Raw genomic sequence first — 22,200 nt, 5'->3', positions numbered from 1 at the left:
GATGGAGATAGCGATATGAAAGAGTGATGAACGGAAAGAAGACAGAATGTTTGCTATGCAATGTAGGTTGCAAAGCTAGAAAGATAAAACAAACCATGTACTTGTGTACTACTGAACTACATGTGGGTATACCATTTTGATCAAGTACATAGAGGAAAGCCAAAGTACATTGTTCACTTTTATACGTTCATGTCAAGTTGCATAATTTAGCTGTGCTAGTCTGAAAGCCACTTATGAATATTTCATTCTTCTACAAGAAAAACGGAGGAAAGTCTAACCACTGTGAGAACAGGTCTGCAGTGAGATTTGCCCAGATAAGATAACACTGCATGCCTTTTTTTCCTGCTGTACTTTTTGTTCGTGATTCATACAATTCCAGCTACAATGCAAACCATCGGAAGGTGCAAACAGACATCTTTAAACCCTAAGCAAATAAAAGTAATTTGAAACAATTCACACCCAAGCTGTTAAAAACTGGACGAAATGCAACAATTTTGCATGGACAAACCGTGTAAAAAGTTAAAAGGCATTAATTTGAAGAAGACTATAACCCAGACAGAATAGATTGGTTCCAGCAAGTTCAAACAGTAGCATGTGCTGTAAGAGCTTAGCATGTACTTAAATTTGCGTGTAAAAGGTATTTTAGCTCCCAATATCTCGTTATTTGTACCAGATGGTCGTATGCTGTTTGGGATTTAATTCCCACAAAGACATCTTCTCAAAGCAACAGTTTAAAGCTGTGACAAGCTTATACACAACAGAATGTTTTCCGTTGCTGTCGCTTTGTCATCAAACCCATGGGTGTACCCAATGGGCACTGCTGTGTGTATCTTGTAGGGACTGGCATAAAAAGCGATTGGTCGATTCATTAATTGTTAAGAATTGTAATGATTCTGTGAATTTGATTGTTGATTATGTTCTCCCCGTGACTGCGTGGGTTCCCTCCGGGTACTCCGGCTTCCTCCCACCTCCAAAGACATGCACCTGGGGATAGGTTGATTGGCAACACTAATTTGGCCCTCCTTCCGCCCGATTGTAGCTGAGATAGGCTCCAGCGCCCCCCGCGACCCCGAAGGGAATAAGCGGTAGAAAATGGATGGATGGATGGATGGATTAATTGTGGCAAAGATTGAGTGTACTACTTGGCTGCAACCAGCAGATGTGCTGTTATGTTATTCCATTCTTAGTTTGTGGCCTTGAGAACAACATAACATCGTTACAGATAAATAAATGGGTTATACTTGTATAGCGCTTTTCTACCTTCAAGGTACTCAAAGCGCTTTGACAGTATTTCCACATTTACCCATTCACACACACATTCACACACTGATGGCGGGAGCTGCCATTCAAGGCGCTAACCAGCAGCCATCAGAGGCAAAGGGTGAAGTGTCTTGCCCAAGGACACAACGGACGTGACTAGGAAGGTAGAAGGTGGGAATTGAACCCCAGTAACCAGCAACACACACACAGTTTGTTGTGGCGAACTACAATTCTCTTTATTGTAACCTTACACTCTGATTGTAATGGTTATGGTGTTAGTTTGTTTCGAACATGCATACTGTTACAATATGGTAGGTAGATCATGTATTTCCAATTTCTCATTAAAGCGTGTCTGAAAAGTAGTAAAATGCAGAGTTTATTTTAATCCTACCCCCTTCCGTTTCACAACAATTTCTAACGCATTTGTTTGTTCATTTCCTGTATTCAATCTTTAACACAAACAGATACATAAATAAGTAAATAAATAAGGTTCTCATACATAAATATAATGAGATGAACATTATGTCATTTTTCAATAAGGTTCAATATGTTTATCAGGATTCTTCTTTCTTGTACTTTGTAAACACTTTGAATTTGAACATTTTCTTAAACTGGATCATATTAGTACATTGTTTGACTTCTTTGCGTAGTTCATTCCATAGATTAATTCCACAAACTAAGGTTAAATCTATCTTCTTTTATTGACAAAAATTGTCGTACATTTTTGGGTAGCAGGTTATAGTTTGCTGAGTGCCTAATTTTTAGATGTTTGCAAAAGCACCAAATATCTGATGGAAAGTGAATAGTTGACCAACCATCAAGTGTTAAACAAAAAAATGCATCTATAAAGAACACTTAAATCAGGGATTACATATACTGTACGCTTATAAAACTAATCGCCTAATATTGTTATTTCGTGAACAAACATGGGATAAAAGCAGCACAGATATAGTCGCTGTGCTAATCTTTCACTGGTTTCAGCTGTGTTGGGCCAGCTGGTGGAGCCATAAAGGCAGCGAAAGACTAATTGTGTGAAACAGTAAGACAGCCGAGGTGTGATAACTCAGGTATGAAACCATCCTGACGGAAAAGTTGTATCAAAAAGATTGAAGAAAAGATAGACGGGTGATTTCCGCTATGGCAAGAGGAAAGGACTTGTCATGATAAGTCATGAGGCTCCCGAGAGCTGTGGTAGGATCAGATTTTGACAGGATTACAAGCACTGATGTAATTCTAAACAGGGTTAGGCATTAGAGGCAAGTTTTATTTCCGTTTGGTGTTTTAAGCTTTTGCTTTCAGAAAAACAACCATTTTGAAAAAAAATTGCTTGTTCACTCTTGCACGATGCCAACCTGTAAGGCTTTTACATTTATATTTAATTTAGTTCATTCAATACTAAGTGGCGTAAGAAAGTCAATCTATACAAGTGAGACATTGTGGTAACTGACATCAATTATCATAATATAGCTGTGCTTATTCAGATATGGTTATGTTTTCACTTAAATATATTAATTTCACAGTTCATTCAGGTAAATTAAATGAACAATTACAGCAAAACAATTACCAAACACTTATGATTCAATTATTTATTTATTCTTAAACCACATTACCCGTGGAAAAACAGTGAACACAACCATAGAACGATAGAGTACAACTTGGTCACTACACTGCACAAAGAAATCCAATGAACAATGCTTCCTGCAAAAGTTAAGCAGATCACTTGTAATAATAATAATAATAATACCTGAGATTTATATAGCGCTTTTCTAAGTACCCAAAGTCGCTTTACATGTTAAAAACCCATCATTCATTCACACCTGGTGGTGGTAAGCTACTTTCATAGCCACAGCTGCCCTGGGGTAGACTGACGGAAGCGTGGCTGCCAATTTGCGCCTACGGCCCCTCCGACCACCACCTATCATTCATTCAACATTCATTCACCAGTGTGAGCGGCACCGGGGGCAAGGGTGAAGTGTCCTGCCCAAGGACACAACGGCATGGTAAGAGGCGGGGAGCGAACCTGCAACCCTCAGGTTTCTGACACGGGCGCTCTACCCACTACGCCATGCCGCCCCTAACTTGTGTTTTAGTGTGAACTCTTTAGCTATGAGGTCTGGGGACAACACGCCATGCTGGGTTCACAACTCAATCATCTGACAAATATTACTAGGAACTTACTGTAGCATGTGGTTGTCATCCTTTGTTTCTATTTTTGCAGGGCTAAACAACTCTTTTGTTCAACCCTCAGCAGCAACTGATGAGTCAGCAGCCCTGTTTCTAGTGACAATGCAAGGCATGAGCAGGCAAAGAATGTTTAAAGTTCAAATCGGAGGTCGAAGTCAGATATTTCACCACAGGCTTGCATGGCAACGCAGGTTTTGTGGGTTAGGGCGTTAACCTTAGGTTGTACTACAGATTACGGGATATACTAAAATCCTCGAGCAGGGTAAGATCAAGACAACCAGCCAATAAGACTGAATGAAAGTAATTCTGAATGATTTATAATAGAGAAGTGATGATATGTGAACACCAAATTTTACTAATGCTAATCATCAAAATGCATCATAATTGCATCCCAAAAAGTTCACAGTATTAGACAAACTAAGTTGCTTGCATTTCTTAATAGTGTTGATATAATAATCGTAAGTCAAATCAACCAATTCATTTAAAAGTAAACCACTAATATTAACGGTAGTTAATGAAAAAATGTCTTCTGCATTTCAGCACCAGAAACAGAGAGCTGTATCATACAGAAGTATTGTGGGATAATTGAACAACAGCCAAATTAACAGAAACAATAATTGAGCAACAACATATAAACAAACAGAAACAGAGAGTTCAGACTTCTTAATCTGGGATTACACAAGTAGGTCAGCCATAACATTAGTGTTGTCTGGGAGGTTTTTTACATTAAAAAAAAGGGTTGTTTGCTTTTTTGTCTTACATGTACCGTTACACACCTAGTACTGTATCCATACATCAGTCCTGTGACATGACGCTAGCCAACCACTCTTAGACAAGACCTTCTAATTTAATGAATTAAAAGATTCTTATGGTCTCCTACAGATCTGCTGATTTTCAAAAATATTTGGTCAAAATTCATCCTGATATTCCAAAGTAAGACCGCCATGCCAAACCCTAATGCGAGACACACCATGCCAAACCCTATAGTGTACGATAGATCACTACATCTAAACCTGGCAATGCAGGGTACAGTAAGGTGAATTATAGTAGGGTTATAACTAGGACTGTCACGAGATCTTGTGAGATTAAAACGTATTATTTCTCGTTTACAAAAAAAGCTGTTTCGTGGGACGGTGTTAGGATTTATTTTTATTCTCTAAATATCAGAATCTATTTTCGTTTGGCTGTATGTGAGAGATTTGAACCGCACTTTGCTTTGCGCACACATCAAATTTAGAGCCCTCAAACAGAGCGAACGTCGGCGTTTACCACCATAACCGCCCCAGAGGCACGACTGGCAATATTGTGAATCGTCTCGTAAGATAAGCATATTGTCACACTTCGAGTTATAACTTAAAAGCTGTCCCTTTAGCCTTGTCCTCACTAGGTACAGTATGGTTTTATCCAGCTGATTCTGGTAGACTGCAAAACACCTCCGATGCCACAATGATTGTTTTCAACTGGTCTGTCGGATGCTTTCATTCATCCAAACCACCGTGTTTTATCTGAAATATTAGTCCATGTGTTGTTACTGGCACATCCAACTCAGGAAATGCCTGCATGGGAGAGGTGGGAAATAAGCAGAGCAAGAACAAGAGAAAGTATTGTACATATAAGAGTTAAAAGACAGAGACAAGATCTGCCCTGTTTTAGAGGACTGTTGCCTTGCCTTACCAAGTGTAGAAGTTTGTTTGCAAAGACCCTATTATCCACCCACACAAAAAGATCTGAACTTCATCCCATTCTGAGGTCTGGGCAGGGACAGTGGGCTTTTTCCCTTCATGATGAATTCAAGGGAGAACAGTCTGAGCGGGTCTGTTCACAAGCTTGGGGCTAAATCAGCCATGCTTTTAATGAGGCAATACACATGTCCACTCCTGCTCCACCTCTACGGGTGCAGTTTGCTGGTCAACAATGGAACGCAAAAGTAGGTGGTGGCAAAAAGTGGCTGGTGGGGGCTGAGCGAGACAAACCATTTAAGCAATTCTCAAGTTGCCAGGAATGTGAAACGCTCCCTGAGGAGATTCTTCCTTCTCCAGGAAGGCATAGGAAGGAAACCAAGTGCATTTTGAAACATTTCACTGGGAGTGAGCATGAAAAGGGGGTCATCGGGGGTGCTGATTAAAGCTTAAATATTTTGGAGAATAATCAAATTGTGATTTTTTTCCCCCTACAATATTGCCTTTGCGATTCAATAAACAATTATTTTTTCAATGTCCTCTTCTAGTCTATTTTTCAACAAACAAACATTAAATCAGTATATAATATTGGATTCATTGAACATCTTTGTTTTTCTAAATAATACAATTAAAAATATACTAAATACTTGCACTGCACGTAATCACCTGCATTTGAACACCAGTAAAACTAAAGTGATTGACTTACGGCGGTCAGTTCAACCACCCACACCGGTAAACATCCAGAGATCAGATATAGAAAGTGGACTCATTTAAATACCTGGGTGTCCACCTCAACATTGAACTGGACTGGACTCACAATTTAAACGCTGTGTATAATAAAGGAACCGACTTAACAAACTGATTAAGAGAGCTGACTTCGTCCTAGTCTGCCCACTAGACAGCATTGAGGAGGTGGCTGACAGAAGAATGCCGACCAAGTTGACATCCATAATGTCCAATCCATCTCACCCCATGCACAACACTGTGGAGGCCCTGAGTAGATCCTTCAGCATTAGACTGTTACATCCACAGTGCAAGAAGGAGCGCTACCGCACAGCCTTTCTACCCACAGCCATAAGACTTTACAACGCACTTATGTGATTACTGTAATGTTTTGTTTTCGGATGTTAGTGTTTTTTTGTAGTCTTTTACCTTCTATCTATATATTTTAGTGAGCAATATGTAGTATTTATTAAAAAAATTGTTTTTTAATTTCTTTACTTCTGTAACTGTATGTAAAAAAGTGCACTGCAACAATGTAATTTCCCAATTGTGGGATAAATAAAAGTCTATTCTATCCTATCCAGTCTCATCAGCACAGCGCTTTTATTGCAAAGGCTGAAAATTAGTTTTTTGTCTTTGAGTTTTAGCTCTTACTTGACTGTCAATGTGTGGTGATGAGACGATGCTGAATGTTATTAAAGTGACTCCCGAAATCATGGCTGTCTTCCTTTCGTCATGTTAAACTTTCACAAAGTCATCAAAAATCTTTATAAGATTATTTAAAATCGATACGCTTAGATTAACATTTCCAGTAGTAGTATTTTCTCAAATCTGTTATAAGGATTACTATAAGTCTACTTAACAATTTACGGTTCATAGTTGGTTACTCACTGCTTGAAGTTCCCTAAGCACTTGTTGTCTGGAGTTGTCTAGTTTTGGGCAATACTACAAAGTTGGGTATCTATCTAATACAAAGTAGTTACTTGGGGCAATATCGAGCATTCCAATGCTGAAAGTGATACTTCAAATGGTCCTGCCACAGTCAGTAACAAATAAACAGAAAACAGTAGTGGTGGTAGATAGACACAAAGCTTCATCAAACATCTGATCCACTGAACAAAGAGCTCTAAAAATCTTGATCCTACACTTCTCTTTTGTAAAGTAAATCTGAACAGCCGATATGGGCATCTACATCAACTATATGATTTGCCTGAGAAGCTGGACCAAATTTTTTTTTAAAAAAAATCTATTTGTGGCGGCCTTAATTCTTTCGTGGCGGGCCGCCACAAATAAATGAATGTGTGGGAAACACTGATGTCACTAAGATGACATTTAAAAACAACACTAAATTAAAGTGCACTTTTTGTACAGAACGCCACTTTTTAAAACAAATAAAGCGCACTTTTGTGCATGATGACACACAAGATATTTCAATAAGTGTCTCATAAAAATGAGCTGCATATCAAATAGTATATGTCCTACGGTGTTGATGTGGAAATAGTTGCTTCGCCATTTAGTTGGTATGGTACCGAACTGAGATGTTGACATGTAAAGACATATTCCCGCTTGAAGCCAAACCACCGTCAGACGATGGACCCTGTGCTGTTTCTCTTGGGAATTAATTATTCCTCCATTTGTTACCAGAGTCGCACCTTTTTTCTCTCGTATTACCACTCAAACCACACCGTTAGCTGTTAGCATCACAGCTAACGTTACCATGTCGCTACCTGTCTGCTCCGCGGGAGCGTGTGACGTATGTAAGAAGGTGCGCTTGTTTTAAGTCTCCGTGAGAAGGAGAGACAGGAAAGAGTGAGAAACGCATGCAGTTTAATGCCCCGCAGCTAAACGCAACTGCGTGAGAACGTATACTCAAATATCACGATATAGTCATTTTCCATATCGCACAGAGACAAACCGCCCATCCCTAGTGTATATACAGTATGCATGAATAATTGTGTGTATGTGAGTATGTATGTGAATTTGTATGTACAATATATTTGTCTCTCTGTGTGTGCGAGAGCCAAATAACGGCCCCAGTCACCCAGGGAGCCCAACCCAAAACAGCAGGTGCGGTGCCCAGGGAACAAGGGACCACCGGCCACACGCAGCCAGGCCGGCCAACGACAGGAACCCCAGCCCACCGTGCCGCTACATAACGTTGTGAGGAATTGTTTGTGGCAGCCTGTCGTTGCCGAATTAGCAAGCCACAGCAAGAATGTGCGATCAATATGCATTATCAAAATAGGGAGATTGAATTAAAATGTCTACCGTGCAACCATCGCAAATAAAGATATATTCCTCACTCAAAAAAAGTCTGTGATCGCCATGAAGCGATGTGATCCACAATATTTTGATACTTTTGCCCTTTGTGTCTGTATCACTATTTTAAAAGGGCACTGGAGATGGCTGATGGAAGTGTTTGTTTCAGGATGCAGAGGATTACACTGTCAGTTGTCTGTGTGCACCAATTGATTACTATCTCTTCTTTTCCTAAGAAATCAGATTACTGCAGCAATGTCATACGAAAGACAATGCCCAAAGGCTTGAGATGCAAGGGGGTGAATATGCAAAGTAAGGTAATTTGTACAGAGGTAAAGTGTAACGCTCTCATTTTATATATAGATGGCACTCTTTAAAAGTGTTTTAATGTCATGGTTTGCTTGAAAAGAAATTAATCTGATATTACAATGTCTATTCACAATACACAATACAAAAACTGTATCTATTCATTAATAAAATACCCTTGTATCACGATATTACAATTAAAATACAATTACTTAGAGCTAACATTATTTGGTGTCTTATATAAAAAAACTTGCAAACCTGGATTATTGTGTTTGTCTTACTTTGTTTACACCACAAGAAAATCTTTGAAGAGATATACAGAAACAAGGGTAGAAGACAAGTAAACGTGTTTACAACAGACCTCTCTGTTATCTTGGGACCCAGATCAAAGAATGTGCTGGTCACCACAGATGAATATCAGAGGAAAATAGAAAGGGTTTTTGTTGATGTATGCAGGCTCAACTTGTGAATAGCATATTTTGGCAGGTAAATTGATGCCGCGTCATATACGATTTTGACACTCATGTGACCCCCACATACTTGATTTACAACAAAGGAGACCTGATGATTTTCCTATTTTCTGACCTATATATGTTGATACAATGTTGGATACTTGTGTTAAACAATGCCAAAGCTTAAAATCATAATGTTCATGCATTTAGACGTGAGCCTGCAAACAGTTTTGGATGCCTTTGAAAGCTGTGTTTTAGTCTTTTTTAACAGTGAGATCCCATTAGATATCAAAATGTGACGGACATACTTTTATGGGCATGCTAGCTCTCAGATAGCTCCCTTCTTTCTGCTTCCAACTGTGCCAAGATTGTATGAGACAGCAGTCAGGAGACTCCAATGTCATGCCGTCCCGCTTGCTCTGCTGAAAAATACTTTAATGTTTATTTGTCCACAACATTTTACAAGGGACTGATTTGTCAACATAAACCAGTCTAAGGATAGATTAGCCTAGGGCTGCAATGATTCATTGATTAAATAGTTAGATTAGAAAAAAGCATTGATTTGTATGTTGTTGCTTTGATGATACATAGAATGAGTAACATACGCAGACATTGTATTGCTCCAGGGCGGGACAAGTAGAGTGCAGATAAAGAAAGATGCCTGAGAAAAACAACGACAAAGTGGAAATACCACAAAGAGATGAGAGAGGTTTTGTGATATTTTAAAACTGAAAAAGAAACATTTTGGTGAAATGTTTGTACTGTCAAACAAAGCTGACTTATCACAATAGTAATACATCAATGATACATTACCAGAAATCATCCTGCTTATTAAAGAGCAGCACACAAGGTCAATTAATCATACTTTAACAGTATTTTGTTTAATTTGGGTCTTTATTAATCATCTCTTACCTGGCTCAAGAAAAAAATATTTTCCATATTTGATCCGCACCAGACTATATAAGCCGCAGACATATACGTTGCAAAACTAATATTTACACAGAAAGATTCTGTAAATGATTATTTACATACTTTAATTGTTTCCAAAGGTGCCTGTAACACGGAAGTAAAACAGCTGATCAAACAAAACAAAAGTCATGGTCATGAACCCACGAGCTGCGGAAGCTAGCTCTCCATCACCTAAACAGGCTCAATAACTCTACGGTGATGTCTTGGTGCGTTTACTGAAACAATTGTGAAACTGAAACAATACAAACAAAATTCTGTTGTAGGTTAATACGAACACAAACACATGTAAATGTGTTAGCATATTACCTAATGTTAACGATGCTAGCATCATTACATTACGATAGCATGAACAATACTCAGTGGCCTAGTGGTTAGAGTGTCCGCCCTGAGATCAGTAGGTTGTGAGTTCAAACCCCAGCCGAGTCATACCAAAGACTATAAAAATGGGACCCATTACCTCCCTGCTTGGCACTCAGCATCAAGGGTTGAAATTGGTGGTTAAATCACCAAAAATGATTCCCGGGCGCGGCACCGCTGTTGCCCAATGCTCCCCTCACCTCCCGGGGGTGATCAAGGGGATGGGTCAAATGCAGAGGACAAATTCACCACACCTAGTGTGTGTGTGTGACAATCATTGGTACTTTAACTTTAAAGGCCTACTGAAATGAAATTTTCTTATTTAAACGGGGATAGCAGATCCATTCTATGTGTCATACTTGATCATTTCGCGATATTGCCATATTTTTGCTGAAAGGATTTAGTAGAGAACATCGAGAGCGATTCGGAACGAGAAAGCGACGATTACCCCATTAATTTGAGCGAGGATGAAAGATTTGTGGATGAGGAACGTGAGAGTGAAGGACTAGAGTGCAGTGCAGGACGTATCTTTTTTCGCTCTGACCGTAACTTAGGTACAAGGGCTCATTGGATTCCACACTTTCTCCTTTTTCTATTGTGGATCACGGATTTGTATTTTAAACCACCTCGGATACTATATCTTCTTGAAAATGAGAGTCGAGAACGCGAAATGGACATTCACAGTGACTTTTATCTCCACGACAATACATCGGCGAAGCACTTTAGCTACGGAGCTAACGTGATAGCATCGTGCTTAAATGCAGATAGAAACAAAAGAAATAAGCCCCTGACTGGAAGGATAGACAATAGATCAACAATACTACCAAACACTGGACATGTAACCACACGGTTAATGCTGTCCAACCTGCCGAAGCCTAGCAATGCTGTTGCTAACGACACCATTGAAGCTAACTTAGCTACGGGACCTCGACAGAGCTATGCTAAAAACATTAGCTATCCACCTACGCCAGCCCTCATCTGCTCATCAACACCCGTGCTCACCTGCGTTTCAGCGATCGACGGCGCGACGAAGGACTTCACCCGATCATCGATGCGGTCGGCGGCTAGCGTCGGATAGCGCGTGTTGCTACAGCTTTCTTCTTTGCAGTCTCCATTGTTCATTAAACAAATTGCAAAAGATTCACCAACACAGATGTCCAGAATACTGTGGAATTTTGCGATGAAAACAGAGCTGTTTGTATTGTGATACAATGTGTCCGAATACTTCCGCTTCAACCATTGACGTCACGCGCAAACGTCATCATACCTAGACGTTTTCAACGGGAAGTTTCGCGGGAAATTTAAAATTGCTCTTTATAAGTTAACCCGGCCGTATTGGCATGTGTTGCAATGTTAAGATTTCATCATTGATATATAAACTATCAGACTGCGTGGTCGGTAGTAGTGGGTTTCAGTAGGCCTTTAACTTTAATATGCATGAAAATACTCCTAAAAACATCACACTTGGGACGGTTTAGTAACTATAAACTGTTTTAATTATACTGTAAAACATACAAATGTTGCTGAGAGTTCTGAATGAAGAATCCTTACGAGTAAAAACGCTAAGGACGGAACGGCAATTGTACTAATTGTAACAGCGGGAAACGCTGTAGCCAATCACCCAGCAGCACCTGCAGTGAGCGAACTCGTCCAAAAGACATAGCACAAAAATACCATATTATTTCTATGTAAGTGCATGTGTTTTATGAAAACTATTTGCATTATGGCCGTCAGCGAAGAAAAATCCCTATATTAGCCGCACCGTTTTATAAGCCGCAGTGTCAAAAGCGTAGGAAAAAAGTAGCGGCTTATAGTCCGGAATTTACGGAAATATATTTTATTTGTTATGCAATTTTAATTTCAATAAATCTTAAAGGCCTACTGAAATGACATTTTTTTATTTAAACGGGGATAGCAGATCCATTCTATGTGTCATACTTGATCATTTCGCGATATTGTCATATTTTTGCTGAAAGGATTTAGTAGAGAACAACGACGATAAAGTTCGCAACTTTTGGTCGCTGATAAAAAAAAGCCTTGCCCCTACCGGAAGTAGCGTGACGTCACAAGCTGGAGTGCTGCTCACATTTCCCTATTGTTTACACCAGCAGCGAGAGAGATTCGGACAGAGAAAGCGACGATTACCCCATTAATTTGAGCGAGGATGAAAGATTCGTGGATGAGGAACTTTCGAGTGAAGGACTAGAATGCAGTGCAAGACATATCTTTTTTCGCTCTGACCGTAACTTAGGTACAAGCTGGCTCATTGGATTCCACACTCTCTCCTTTTTCTATTGTGGATCACGGATTTGTATTTTAAACCACCTCGGATACTATATCCTCTTGAAAATGAGAGTCGAGAACGTGAAATGGACATTCACAGGGACTTTTATCTCCACGACAATACATCGGCGAAACACTTTAGCTACGGAGCTAACGTGATAGCATTGGGCTTAACTGTATATAGAAACAGACGAAATAAACCCCTGACTGGAAGGATAGATAGAAAATCAACAATACTATTAAACCATGGAGCTGTAACTACACGGTTAATGCTTTCCAGCCTGGCGAAGGTTAAGAATGCTGTTGCTAACGACGCCATTGAAGCTAACTTAGCAACCGGACCTCACAGAGCTATGCTAAAAACATTAGCTATCCACCTACGCCAGCCAGCCCTCATCTGCTCATCAACAACCGTGCTCACCTGCGTTCCAGCGATTGACGGTGTGACGAAGGACTTCACCCGATCACAGATGCGGTCGGCGGCCCGGAGACGGAGGAAGTTAAGGTGAGTTCGGCGGCTAGCGCGTCTGCTATCCAAGTCAAAGTCCTCCTGGTTGTGTTGCTACAGCCAGCCGCTAATACACCGATCCCACCTACAACTTTCTTCTTTGCAGTCTTCATTGTTCATTAAACAAATTGCAAAAGATTCATCAACACAGATGTCCAGAATACTGTGGAATTTTGAGATGAAAACAGAGCTTTTTTGTATTGGATTCAAAGGTGTACCAATACTTCCGTTTAACTAGTGACATCACTCGCATACGTCATCATACAAAGACGTTTTCAACCGGAAATTTAGCGGGAAATTTAAAATTGCACTTTATAAGTTAACCCGGCCGTATTGGCATGTGTTGCAATGTTAAGATTTCATCATTGATATATAAACTATCAGACTGCGTGGTCGGTAGTAGTGGGTTTCAGTAGGCCTTTAAAGTACTGTACAACAGTACAAACCAATATTAAAAAAAAAAAAAAGGTTAGCTATTAAAACAGATCAAATACCAAGACTAAACCACTAGCAGTGAAGCATAAACAAAAAGCAAGCAAAATAGTGGGTTTTCTGACAGTCGGTCTATTTATTTCAGTTATTTATAAGAATTCACGAGTCCAGTGATAACAGAGTCCAGATAACCGTGATAGTTTCGGTCGTGTGTTCATGTGTTACGTGCGTACATAGATCATTACGTCCTAGAAGCCATATGAGGGTGGGATATGATGCTTAAAATAAACTTGAAAGTTAGCGCCCTCTAGGCATCTGTTTATCATCTTGCTTCGGGTATCGATCGATCTGTCTGTCTAAGAAACTAATATGCACAATCGAGTATCTTAGTTGTTCAGACAGTAATGTGATTTTACAAGTTTGGATTGGGGGAATGCCATTTCTTAATGGAGAAATACATTAATGTCTCATGTTTTCATGTTAGCAATTTTTAACCCTATTCCTTGCTTCTCCAGTAAATGAGCAGCGTCACCGTAAAGTGTTATTAATCACGGTGTTATGATAATGTTAATATAAAACAAGGTCATTATATCGTTTATCATTACATTTCTACTTGCAAACCAGAAAAAGTAATTGCAGAAATAATCCCTGCACAAGTAATAAAGACCATTTTCCTCTTAACTATCCTTGGTTACTCAGCAACAACAACAAAGCTCAAAAAGCTCAGGTCAGCTCTTCAGTGAGGGAAAAATGGGAACATGCTGAGCCAACTCACTATGCTCCTGCACTACCTTGACCTGAGCTTTTTTGTTAAACTGCTTGAAGGTAAACAAAATATTGCTAGACTACCTTGTTTATGAAAAAAAACAACAGTACAAACCAATATTAAAAAAAAAAAAAAAAGGTTAGCTATTAAAACAGATCAAATACCAAGACTAAACCACTAGCAGTGAAGCATAAACAAAAAGCAAGCAAAATAGTGGGTTTTCTGACAGTCGGTCTATTTATTTCAGTTATTTATAAGAATTCACGAGTCCAGTGATAACAGAGTCCAGATAACCGTGATAGTTTCGGTCGTGTGTTCATGTGTTACGTGCGTACATAGATCATTACGTCCTAGAAGCCATATGAGGGTGGGATATGATGCTTAAAATAAACTTGAAAGTTAGCGCCCTCTAGGCATCTGTTTATCATCTTGCTTCGGGTATCGATCGATCTGTCTGTCTAAGAAACTAATATGCACAATCGAGTATCTTAGTTGTTCAGACAGTAATGTGATTTTACAAGTTTGGATTGGGGGAATGCCATTTCTTAATGGAGAAATACATTAATGTCTCATGTTTTCATGTTAGCAATTTTTAACCCTATTCCTTGCTTCTCCAGTAAATGAGCAGCGTCACCGTAAAGTGTTATTAATCACGGTGTTATGATAATGTTAATATAAAACAAGGTCATTATATCGTTTATCATTACATTTCTACTTGCAAACCAGAAAAAGTAATTGCAGAAATAATCCCTGCACAAGTAATAAAGACCATTTTCCTCTTAACTATCCTTGGTTACTCAGCAACAACAACAAAGCTCAAAAAGCTCAGGTCAGCTCTTCAGTGAGGGAAAAATGGGAACATGCTGAGCCAACTCACTATGCTCCTGCACTACCTTGACCTGAGCTTTTTTGTTAAACTGCTTGAAGGTAAACAAAATATTGCTAGACTACCTTGTTTATGAAAAAAATATCAACAATACCATATTATATCATTATCAGAACCAATTAAGGAGCAGTTCTGGAATCAAAATCCTTCCAAGGATAGAATCGCTATGCCAAAAGAGAAGTACTTGGACACAGAAAAACACACATACAGTACTGTACAAGTTTATGTGTTCACATTCAGAATTGCCCAAAGACACAACCAACCAAAAAGACTGAAAGCTAGGGGAGAAAGATAATCGCACAGATCTCAGAAACTCACAAGGAACATAAAAGATATGCAACAAGGAAAACTGCCTGCTGGACCATAAAATGCCTTGTCATAGACAACCATAATTTATTGCACCAAGCACACGACAATTGTTTATGATACAGCACTTATACCACAAAAGTTAATAAAACTGATTTTCATTTCCAACAAGATCAGCGACACACATAAGATTTGTTTGCATTTACTAAACATTAGGCACACTTGAACTCACTACTGACATAATATACAGGACTTTGTTTTGATCAACAATGTCCTTCATTCATTGAACATTGTTATTGTGTAAACATCAATAGATTCATTACTGTGACAACTTGAAAGAATTACACTTCAAAACCTTTCCAAAAGTTGCTTGTCGTGCTCTCATTTGATACCCTACAACTCAGCTGGACACCCACACATGTAAAAGCTAGTGGAAGGGAAAGCAGCTGCAGAGAAAATGACCCAGCCCTTGAAAGAATGCCATGGCAGACTCCCTTAAACAGGCCTTGGGTTGGTCTCCATTCAAGACCTTTTACACCAGTAAGGGACAAGCAGTCTAAAAACAAACATCGTCTGAAATAAGGCAAAAAATATTGCTTTAGTCAACTAATATAATTTGAAGAACAATACTTATTGTAATCTATACAGATAATTTATATTCCTTGTCACATCACTGATTATTATTACACATTGTAGTTATACCAAATTACAACAGCAATTATGATTGCAAGTGATAAAACATTATGCTCTGCCTTTATTCATTCATAATCATTTATAAACTGTATTTATACTTTCATGCAGCACATTTTTCGCCAGACTGTTGCAGGAAATTAATTCCCAATCTGCAGCATACAGGAAATTAATTCTCAATCTGCAGCATAAACTCAATGTTCAGGTGGGCAAATGTGTTTAAATATCATGGTAAACTACAAAAGCATATTAATCAAGGCTTACAGTATGATACCAATTTTTTTTTTTAACCAAAATCTATAACAAACTATAACCACAAGGTATTTCACAATTTGTAGTCTAATGGTTTATGCTGCAGTGTTTCCCATAGAGTAAATTTATTTGTGGCTTTGCTCGTCAATGCAACTTCTACAGTAGGTTGTGGGCTGCATCGTACCCCGACTTCTCAACACACCTCATGCGCACCTGGGTCTGCCAGAGAATAAGAAACTGTAGCAGGATGGATCAGTAACCTAGCAACTTTGTTGCTATATCTAGCGAATACACAGATTGCTCCACATACCCTTTTTTTTTTAGAAAAAAAAAGCATTAACAGGCTGTTTTGCTTGTGACAAAACAACACTTGGCTGAAGAAAGTTAATTTGTATTTCTTAACATATTTGTTAAGAAATCTCCTACAATGCATCAGGGCAAATTATGCAAATCAGATGCTGATGTAACACCCCTCAAACCCCAATACAAATGGATTGCAGTCCACACCTTTTAATATCGACATTGTCTATTTTTTTGTTACATTCTAAATAACATTAACCTAACTCTTAACAAGTATTTGACAGTAAACAGCCATATTTGTGTTGAATACAATAAAATATATGATGTTTCAAATGGTTACTATCACAACCGTGTCACAAATTTAAATTTACTCATTGTCTTTGGGTCTTTGCACAAAAATATCTGTAAGTCAGTCAATAGACAGTATATCAATTTAATGTAGACTGATTCTGGTAATAAAAGTATTACAAGACATTAAGGGTGCAACAATTAATCGTTTAGATTCAACTACATCAATCTGTGCTCGGCAAGTTTGCCTTCCGGAAGGTAGGTATCGATCCAAGATCGTTTTAATAGGGAATCAATCGATTTTATCAATACTAGAAAAAGGAAAATGTTGTTTTTAAGAACAGCAGATTTATATGAAGTTTAGCACTTCTAATAATGACGACATTAAATGTTAAGTCTGCCTCTCTGTTTGTGGCGTCATCAAAACAAAAATGGCGGATAGCTACGGTGGTTGAAAAGGTCATAACAAATGCAAACTCCACAAAACAATATCATAAATTACAACACAAAAAGGTTCAGCTGCAGTACTACTGTAAAAGCCACAACAAAGACAAACAACACAATAAAATAAAGCCACAACTCAACTTTAAGCTACAAAGTACACGACTGACACAACAGAAGTGACAGCTGAGCAAGTTACGGCGATGCACCAACTTCCGGAACACAACTAGCAGCCAAGGAGAATTAATTTCATCAGAAACAAATAAATACAAGAGATGGATCAAGGAGGCTATAAAAATTAGAAAGCGAGGGGCCAACACCATCAACAGGGATGAGGGGCATACACGCTTCCGCACACCTGGGACGATGTTCTTCATTGGTGACGCTTGAGTGGCGAACACATACTGTATTGCCGGCTCGGGGAACCTTATTTAGCAGGTAAATCTACTTTTAAAATGTTGGTTACTGTAGTTTTATTGAAAATTGCTTAAATATTGAAAATGTGAGCAAAAAAAATGTTTCCGCTTGTTTTTTCAACCTAAAGTGTTGGTTGCATTTTATTGAAATACGATGTCTAGCTCCATCCTACCTTACTGATTGTATTGTACCATATGTTCCGGCAAGAAATCTGCGTTCTCAGAACTCCGGCTTATTAGTGATTCCCAGAGCCCAAAAAAAGTCTGCGGGCTATAGAGCGTTTTCTATTCGGGCTCCAGTACTCTGGAATGCCCTACCGGTAACAGTTAGAGATGCTACCTCAGTAGAAACATTTAAGTCCCATCTTAAAACTCATTTGTATACTTTAGCCTTTAAATAGACCCCCCTTTTAGACCAGTTGATCTGCCGTCTCTTTTCTGCTCTGCCCCCGCTCTGACCACAGCTACTGTTCAAAGTCGGAACCCGGGGTGGACCACTCATCTGTGCATCAGTTGGGGACATCTCTGCGCTGCTGACTTGTCTCCACTCAAGATGATCCCCTGCTGGCCCCACTATGGACTGGACTCACACACTATTAATTAGATCCACTCGACGTCCATTGCACCGGTCGCCCAGGGATACAATGTTTCTCATTGTATCCCATTGGGTTGAGTCTTTTCTTGCCCTGATGTGGGATCTGAGCCGAGGATGTCGTTGTGGCTTGTACAGCCCTTTGAGACACTTGTGATTAAGGGCTATATAAATACACTTTGATTGATTGATTGAATGGAAATTGCAATTTTCATGACTGAAACTAAAATGGGATAATATTCCTACAAATTGCATTATAATTAAACTAAAACCCAGAGAAAGTAGTTATTTCCCTGTTTACACCATCTGAAATGCGTAATGTTCATAACTAGTCATCCCTGCAGTAAATAATGTGTGTTATTCACATGGTATGACTACATTCACATATGCGTGCATACTCATGCAGTCGAAAAGCAAACAAACACACATGCACGCAAATATCCAGAGTGGAGGAAACCCTCCCCTTGCAAGCCCACTTTCCCCCCAGTGAGTAGAACAGATCTAGGTCAAAGCTGATTAATGTACCCTCAGCTCCAGAGAGGCTTCTGGTCAGGTGGCAACAGCGTGCCTGCTCACTGACTATGCATACGAACGCATAGTGTTATTGAAAGTCAATTGTATACTGGGCGTTCATCAACAAAATCACTGAATGTGCATGCAACATTTTTTTGAACACCACCAGTACCAATTGTTGTAAAATCTACAAGAATACAACTATGAACTGATTTCATTAGTTTACGTCATGCTGTTTCAAAATGACATCAGGGGGACAAACAGCGCCCATGTCATCGTATTCACGCGTAGAGGCATGTTTACGTTAAACATTGAATTAAACGCAACGTTTAAACCCGCAACACAGATTTACACCCTGTTGTCCATTTTGACCGCTGTGCTACAGAAACCTTTAAATAAACCAGTTAGCCCAACTTTGCTGGCTACTTATATTACCATAACAGTCGAATTGGAATGTAACTCACCAGTCATTACATGTACGACAAACACATGGCCATTTCATTCAAGAGATATGTCGCTCGTTAAAACGCATATTTTTCCGTGATTATCAAGTCTTCTTTAACTATTTCGCTTTGAAATCAAACACCAGTAATATTTGCTTGTAGCTTTTTGCGTTAGCCAACTTGCTAGTTAGCTTAACAGTTAGCATTGAAGCAAAAAATACACACACTGCTTCACCGTAATGACCGAGGGTGTTGTTTATCTAACATTATGGAATATTAAATGTCCACATTTCAGGTTGTGGTGTTAACACCAGCACTGTAATGTCAACCTTACCTCGGCACACAGTTCGGGGACGAGCGATCTATCTCCCAGGTCGCGAAGAGGTTCATAGGCACGGGCATGCCACCGGAGCCCGAGCCCAGGACTATAGCCCCGGCTAAGGATCCGGTAGGGAGCGTTGTCGGTGCTGGTACGCAACCCACACCGCTGTTTGGGCTCAGGAAAGCGGCCCGGGCGCCGACTCCTCTCTCAACTGCCGCCGCCATCATCACCTCCACTGCCGAGGGAGCAGCTTTAGCTTAGTGTCGGACGTACGCGGGAGGCTGAGAGGTGAGCGCTGCCTGCCCTGCTTCTCCAGACTCCCGAGTCCTCTCTACAGCCAGTGACCGAGATGCTGATAGTCTGGGCGGGGCATGCCACTACATGCGGGTGGGTAAGGGTGGCAGCACTCCCTTGCTTTAAAACACTGCACAGTTGAATATCATATATAAATATATATGTTTTATGCTTATGTTCATTTATGTATTGTAAATTAAACGGACGTAGATTTTTTTAATCTTGTTTTAAATTCTCGATTCCAATGCGACTTGCTTTCTCATAAACAATATAGAGACTATGACGTGCCAGAAAGCCATTAAACAAGGTTACACGTATTTTGCATTTTAAAACAATATTATGGGTTTTAACTAGGGATGTCCGATAATGTTTTTTTTCCAATATCCAATATTGACCAAACCCTTAATTACCGATACCGATATCAACCGATACCAATATATACAGTCGTGGAATTAACACATTATGCCTAATTTGGACAACCAGTTATGGAGAAGATAAGGTCCTTTTTAAAAAATAAAAATTAAAAAATAAGATAAATGCATTAAAAACATTTTCTTGAATAAAAAAAGTAAAACAATATAAAAACAGTTACATAGAAACTAGTTATTAATGAAAATTAGTAAAAAAAAAATAACTGTTAAAGGTTAGTACTATTAGTGGACCAGCAGCCTGCACAATCATGTGTGCTTACGGACTGTATCCCTTGCAGACTGTATTGATATATATTGATATATAATGTAGGAACCAGAATATTAATAACAGAAAGAAACAACCCTTTTGTGTAAATGGGGGAGGGAGGTTTTTTGGGTTGGTGTACTAATTGTGTAAGTGTATCTTGTGTTTTTTATGTTGATTTAATAATAAAAAATTTAAAAAACCGATACCGATAATAAAAAAAACGATACCGATCATTCCCGATATTACATTCTAAAGCATTTATCGGCAATGTGTGTGTGAATGTTGTCTGTCTATCTGTGTTGGCCCTGCGATGAGGGGGCGACTTGTCCAGAATTCCACCAGAATGCAGCTGAGATAGGCTCCAGCACCCCCCGCGACCCCAAAAGGGACAAGCGGTAGAAAATGGATGGATGGAATTTGTAGAACCCATTTGACGCCGTATAGCCCCTCATAGTCGGTTGATTTGAGTGGAAATGGCGGGCATTTCCCCATTTCATTGCCGATCTCGTCTCACAAGATGTAGTTTCTCTTAAGTATCCTTGAAAATGGCCTTGCAAATATACATCTGCCACCTAATCAACATGTTGCTCTCCTTTTTTGTGAGTACCGGTGAGTTTTCTGTGGCTTTCTATGGCTCATATGGCTCCTGTGCCACTTCCTGTTTTCGCAACTTGTGATTGGATACTCACTCACTAGTGAGTATCCAATCACAGCGTAAGGCCAGCTAGAAAGGCCTTACTGACAACAACTTGTGATCTGATTGGCTATCGCAACTGTCTATCACCTGTATGTGTGCATGCAGATTTCGTACAACTTGGGTAAGAGTGGCAGCACCTCCTTGCTTTAAAATGCTGCACACAGTTGAATATCATACATAAATGTTTACACATGCATTTATTAATTGCAAATTAAACGGACGTAGATTTTATTGTCTTGTTTTAAATTTTCGCTTCCAATGCAACTTGCTTTCTCCTAAACAATGTAACGGCTGACGTGCCAGAGAGCCATTAAACAAGGTTACACGTATTTTGAACTCAAAACAATATGGGTTTTAACCCATCTTCTTCTGGCATCTGTGCAGTATTTAGAACATTTACAACTCCAGAACATTCACTTACCGTACATTTTATGTCAAAAATGCGGCCCAGGGGCCAATTTTGTCCCGCAGTTTTTTTTGTGAAGGCTGCAGATTTTTGGCTAAAATATCCCACAATGCATTGCTGAAAGCCATATTGGTATGCTTGTTTTCACCGAGAGTCATTGTTTACGTTGGCACGGGCATGCCACCGGAGCCCGAGCCCAGGACTATAGCCCCGGCTAAGGATCCGGGAGGGAGCGTTATCAGTGCTGGTACATACCCAACCTATTTATCTTAGTACCAATGTTCTTATGTTTTTTATGTGTCATTATGAATTTGCACTAAATGTGTTTGCTTTCAATTTGGTTGTACAATATACAATGACAATAAAGATCTATTTTATTCTATTCAGTGGAAAATAACTTTGCACCGGCTTTTGTACGATGGAGAAATACTCTGAGTCACTAGATAATAAGTCCCTTAGTTGTTATAAGGAGAAAACTGACGCAATTTTAAGTGAGGA

General features: G+C 39.3%; 1 protein-coding gene across 2 annotated transcripts in view; it reads right to left on the bottom strand.

Moving 5' to 3' along the window:
* si:ch211-126j24.1 (phosphofurin acidic cluster sorting protein 2) overlaps nucleotides 1-19,992 on the bottom strand; it is a 95,996-nt gene extending 76,004 nt beyond the window's left edge. Inside the window, exon 1 of one of the 2 annotated variants that reach the window (XM_062058573.1) lies at nucleotides 19,640-19,992. In XM_062058573.1, the coding sequence (XP_061914557.1) occupies nucleotides 19,640-19,854 (215 nt within the window). In that variant the 5' untranslated portion in view covers nucleotides 19,855-19,992. The remainder of the gene's footprint in view (nucleotides 1-19,639) is intronic. The other variant, XM_062058574.1, reaches the window with a different exon arrangement.
* Between the last annotated feature and the right edge of the window lie 2,208 nt (nucleotides 19,993-22,200).

Source organism: Entelurus aequoreus, linkage group LG09 (genome assembly GCF_033978785.1).
Source record: "Entelurus aequoreus isolate RoL-2023_Sb linkage group LG09, RoL_Eaeq_v1.1, whole genome shotgun sequence".
In the NCBI taxonomy this organism is placed as follows: domain Eukaryota; kingdom Metazoa; phylum Chordata; class Actinopteri; order Syngnathiformes; family Syngnathidae; genus Entelurus; species Entelurus aequoreus.
The sequence above is the reverse complement of the archived record's forward strand: the minus strand, read 5'-3'. Positions and strand labels throughout refer to the sequence as shown.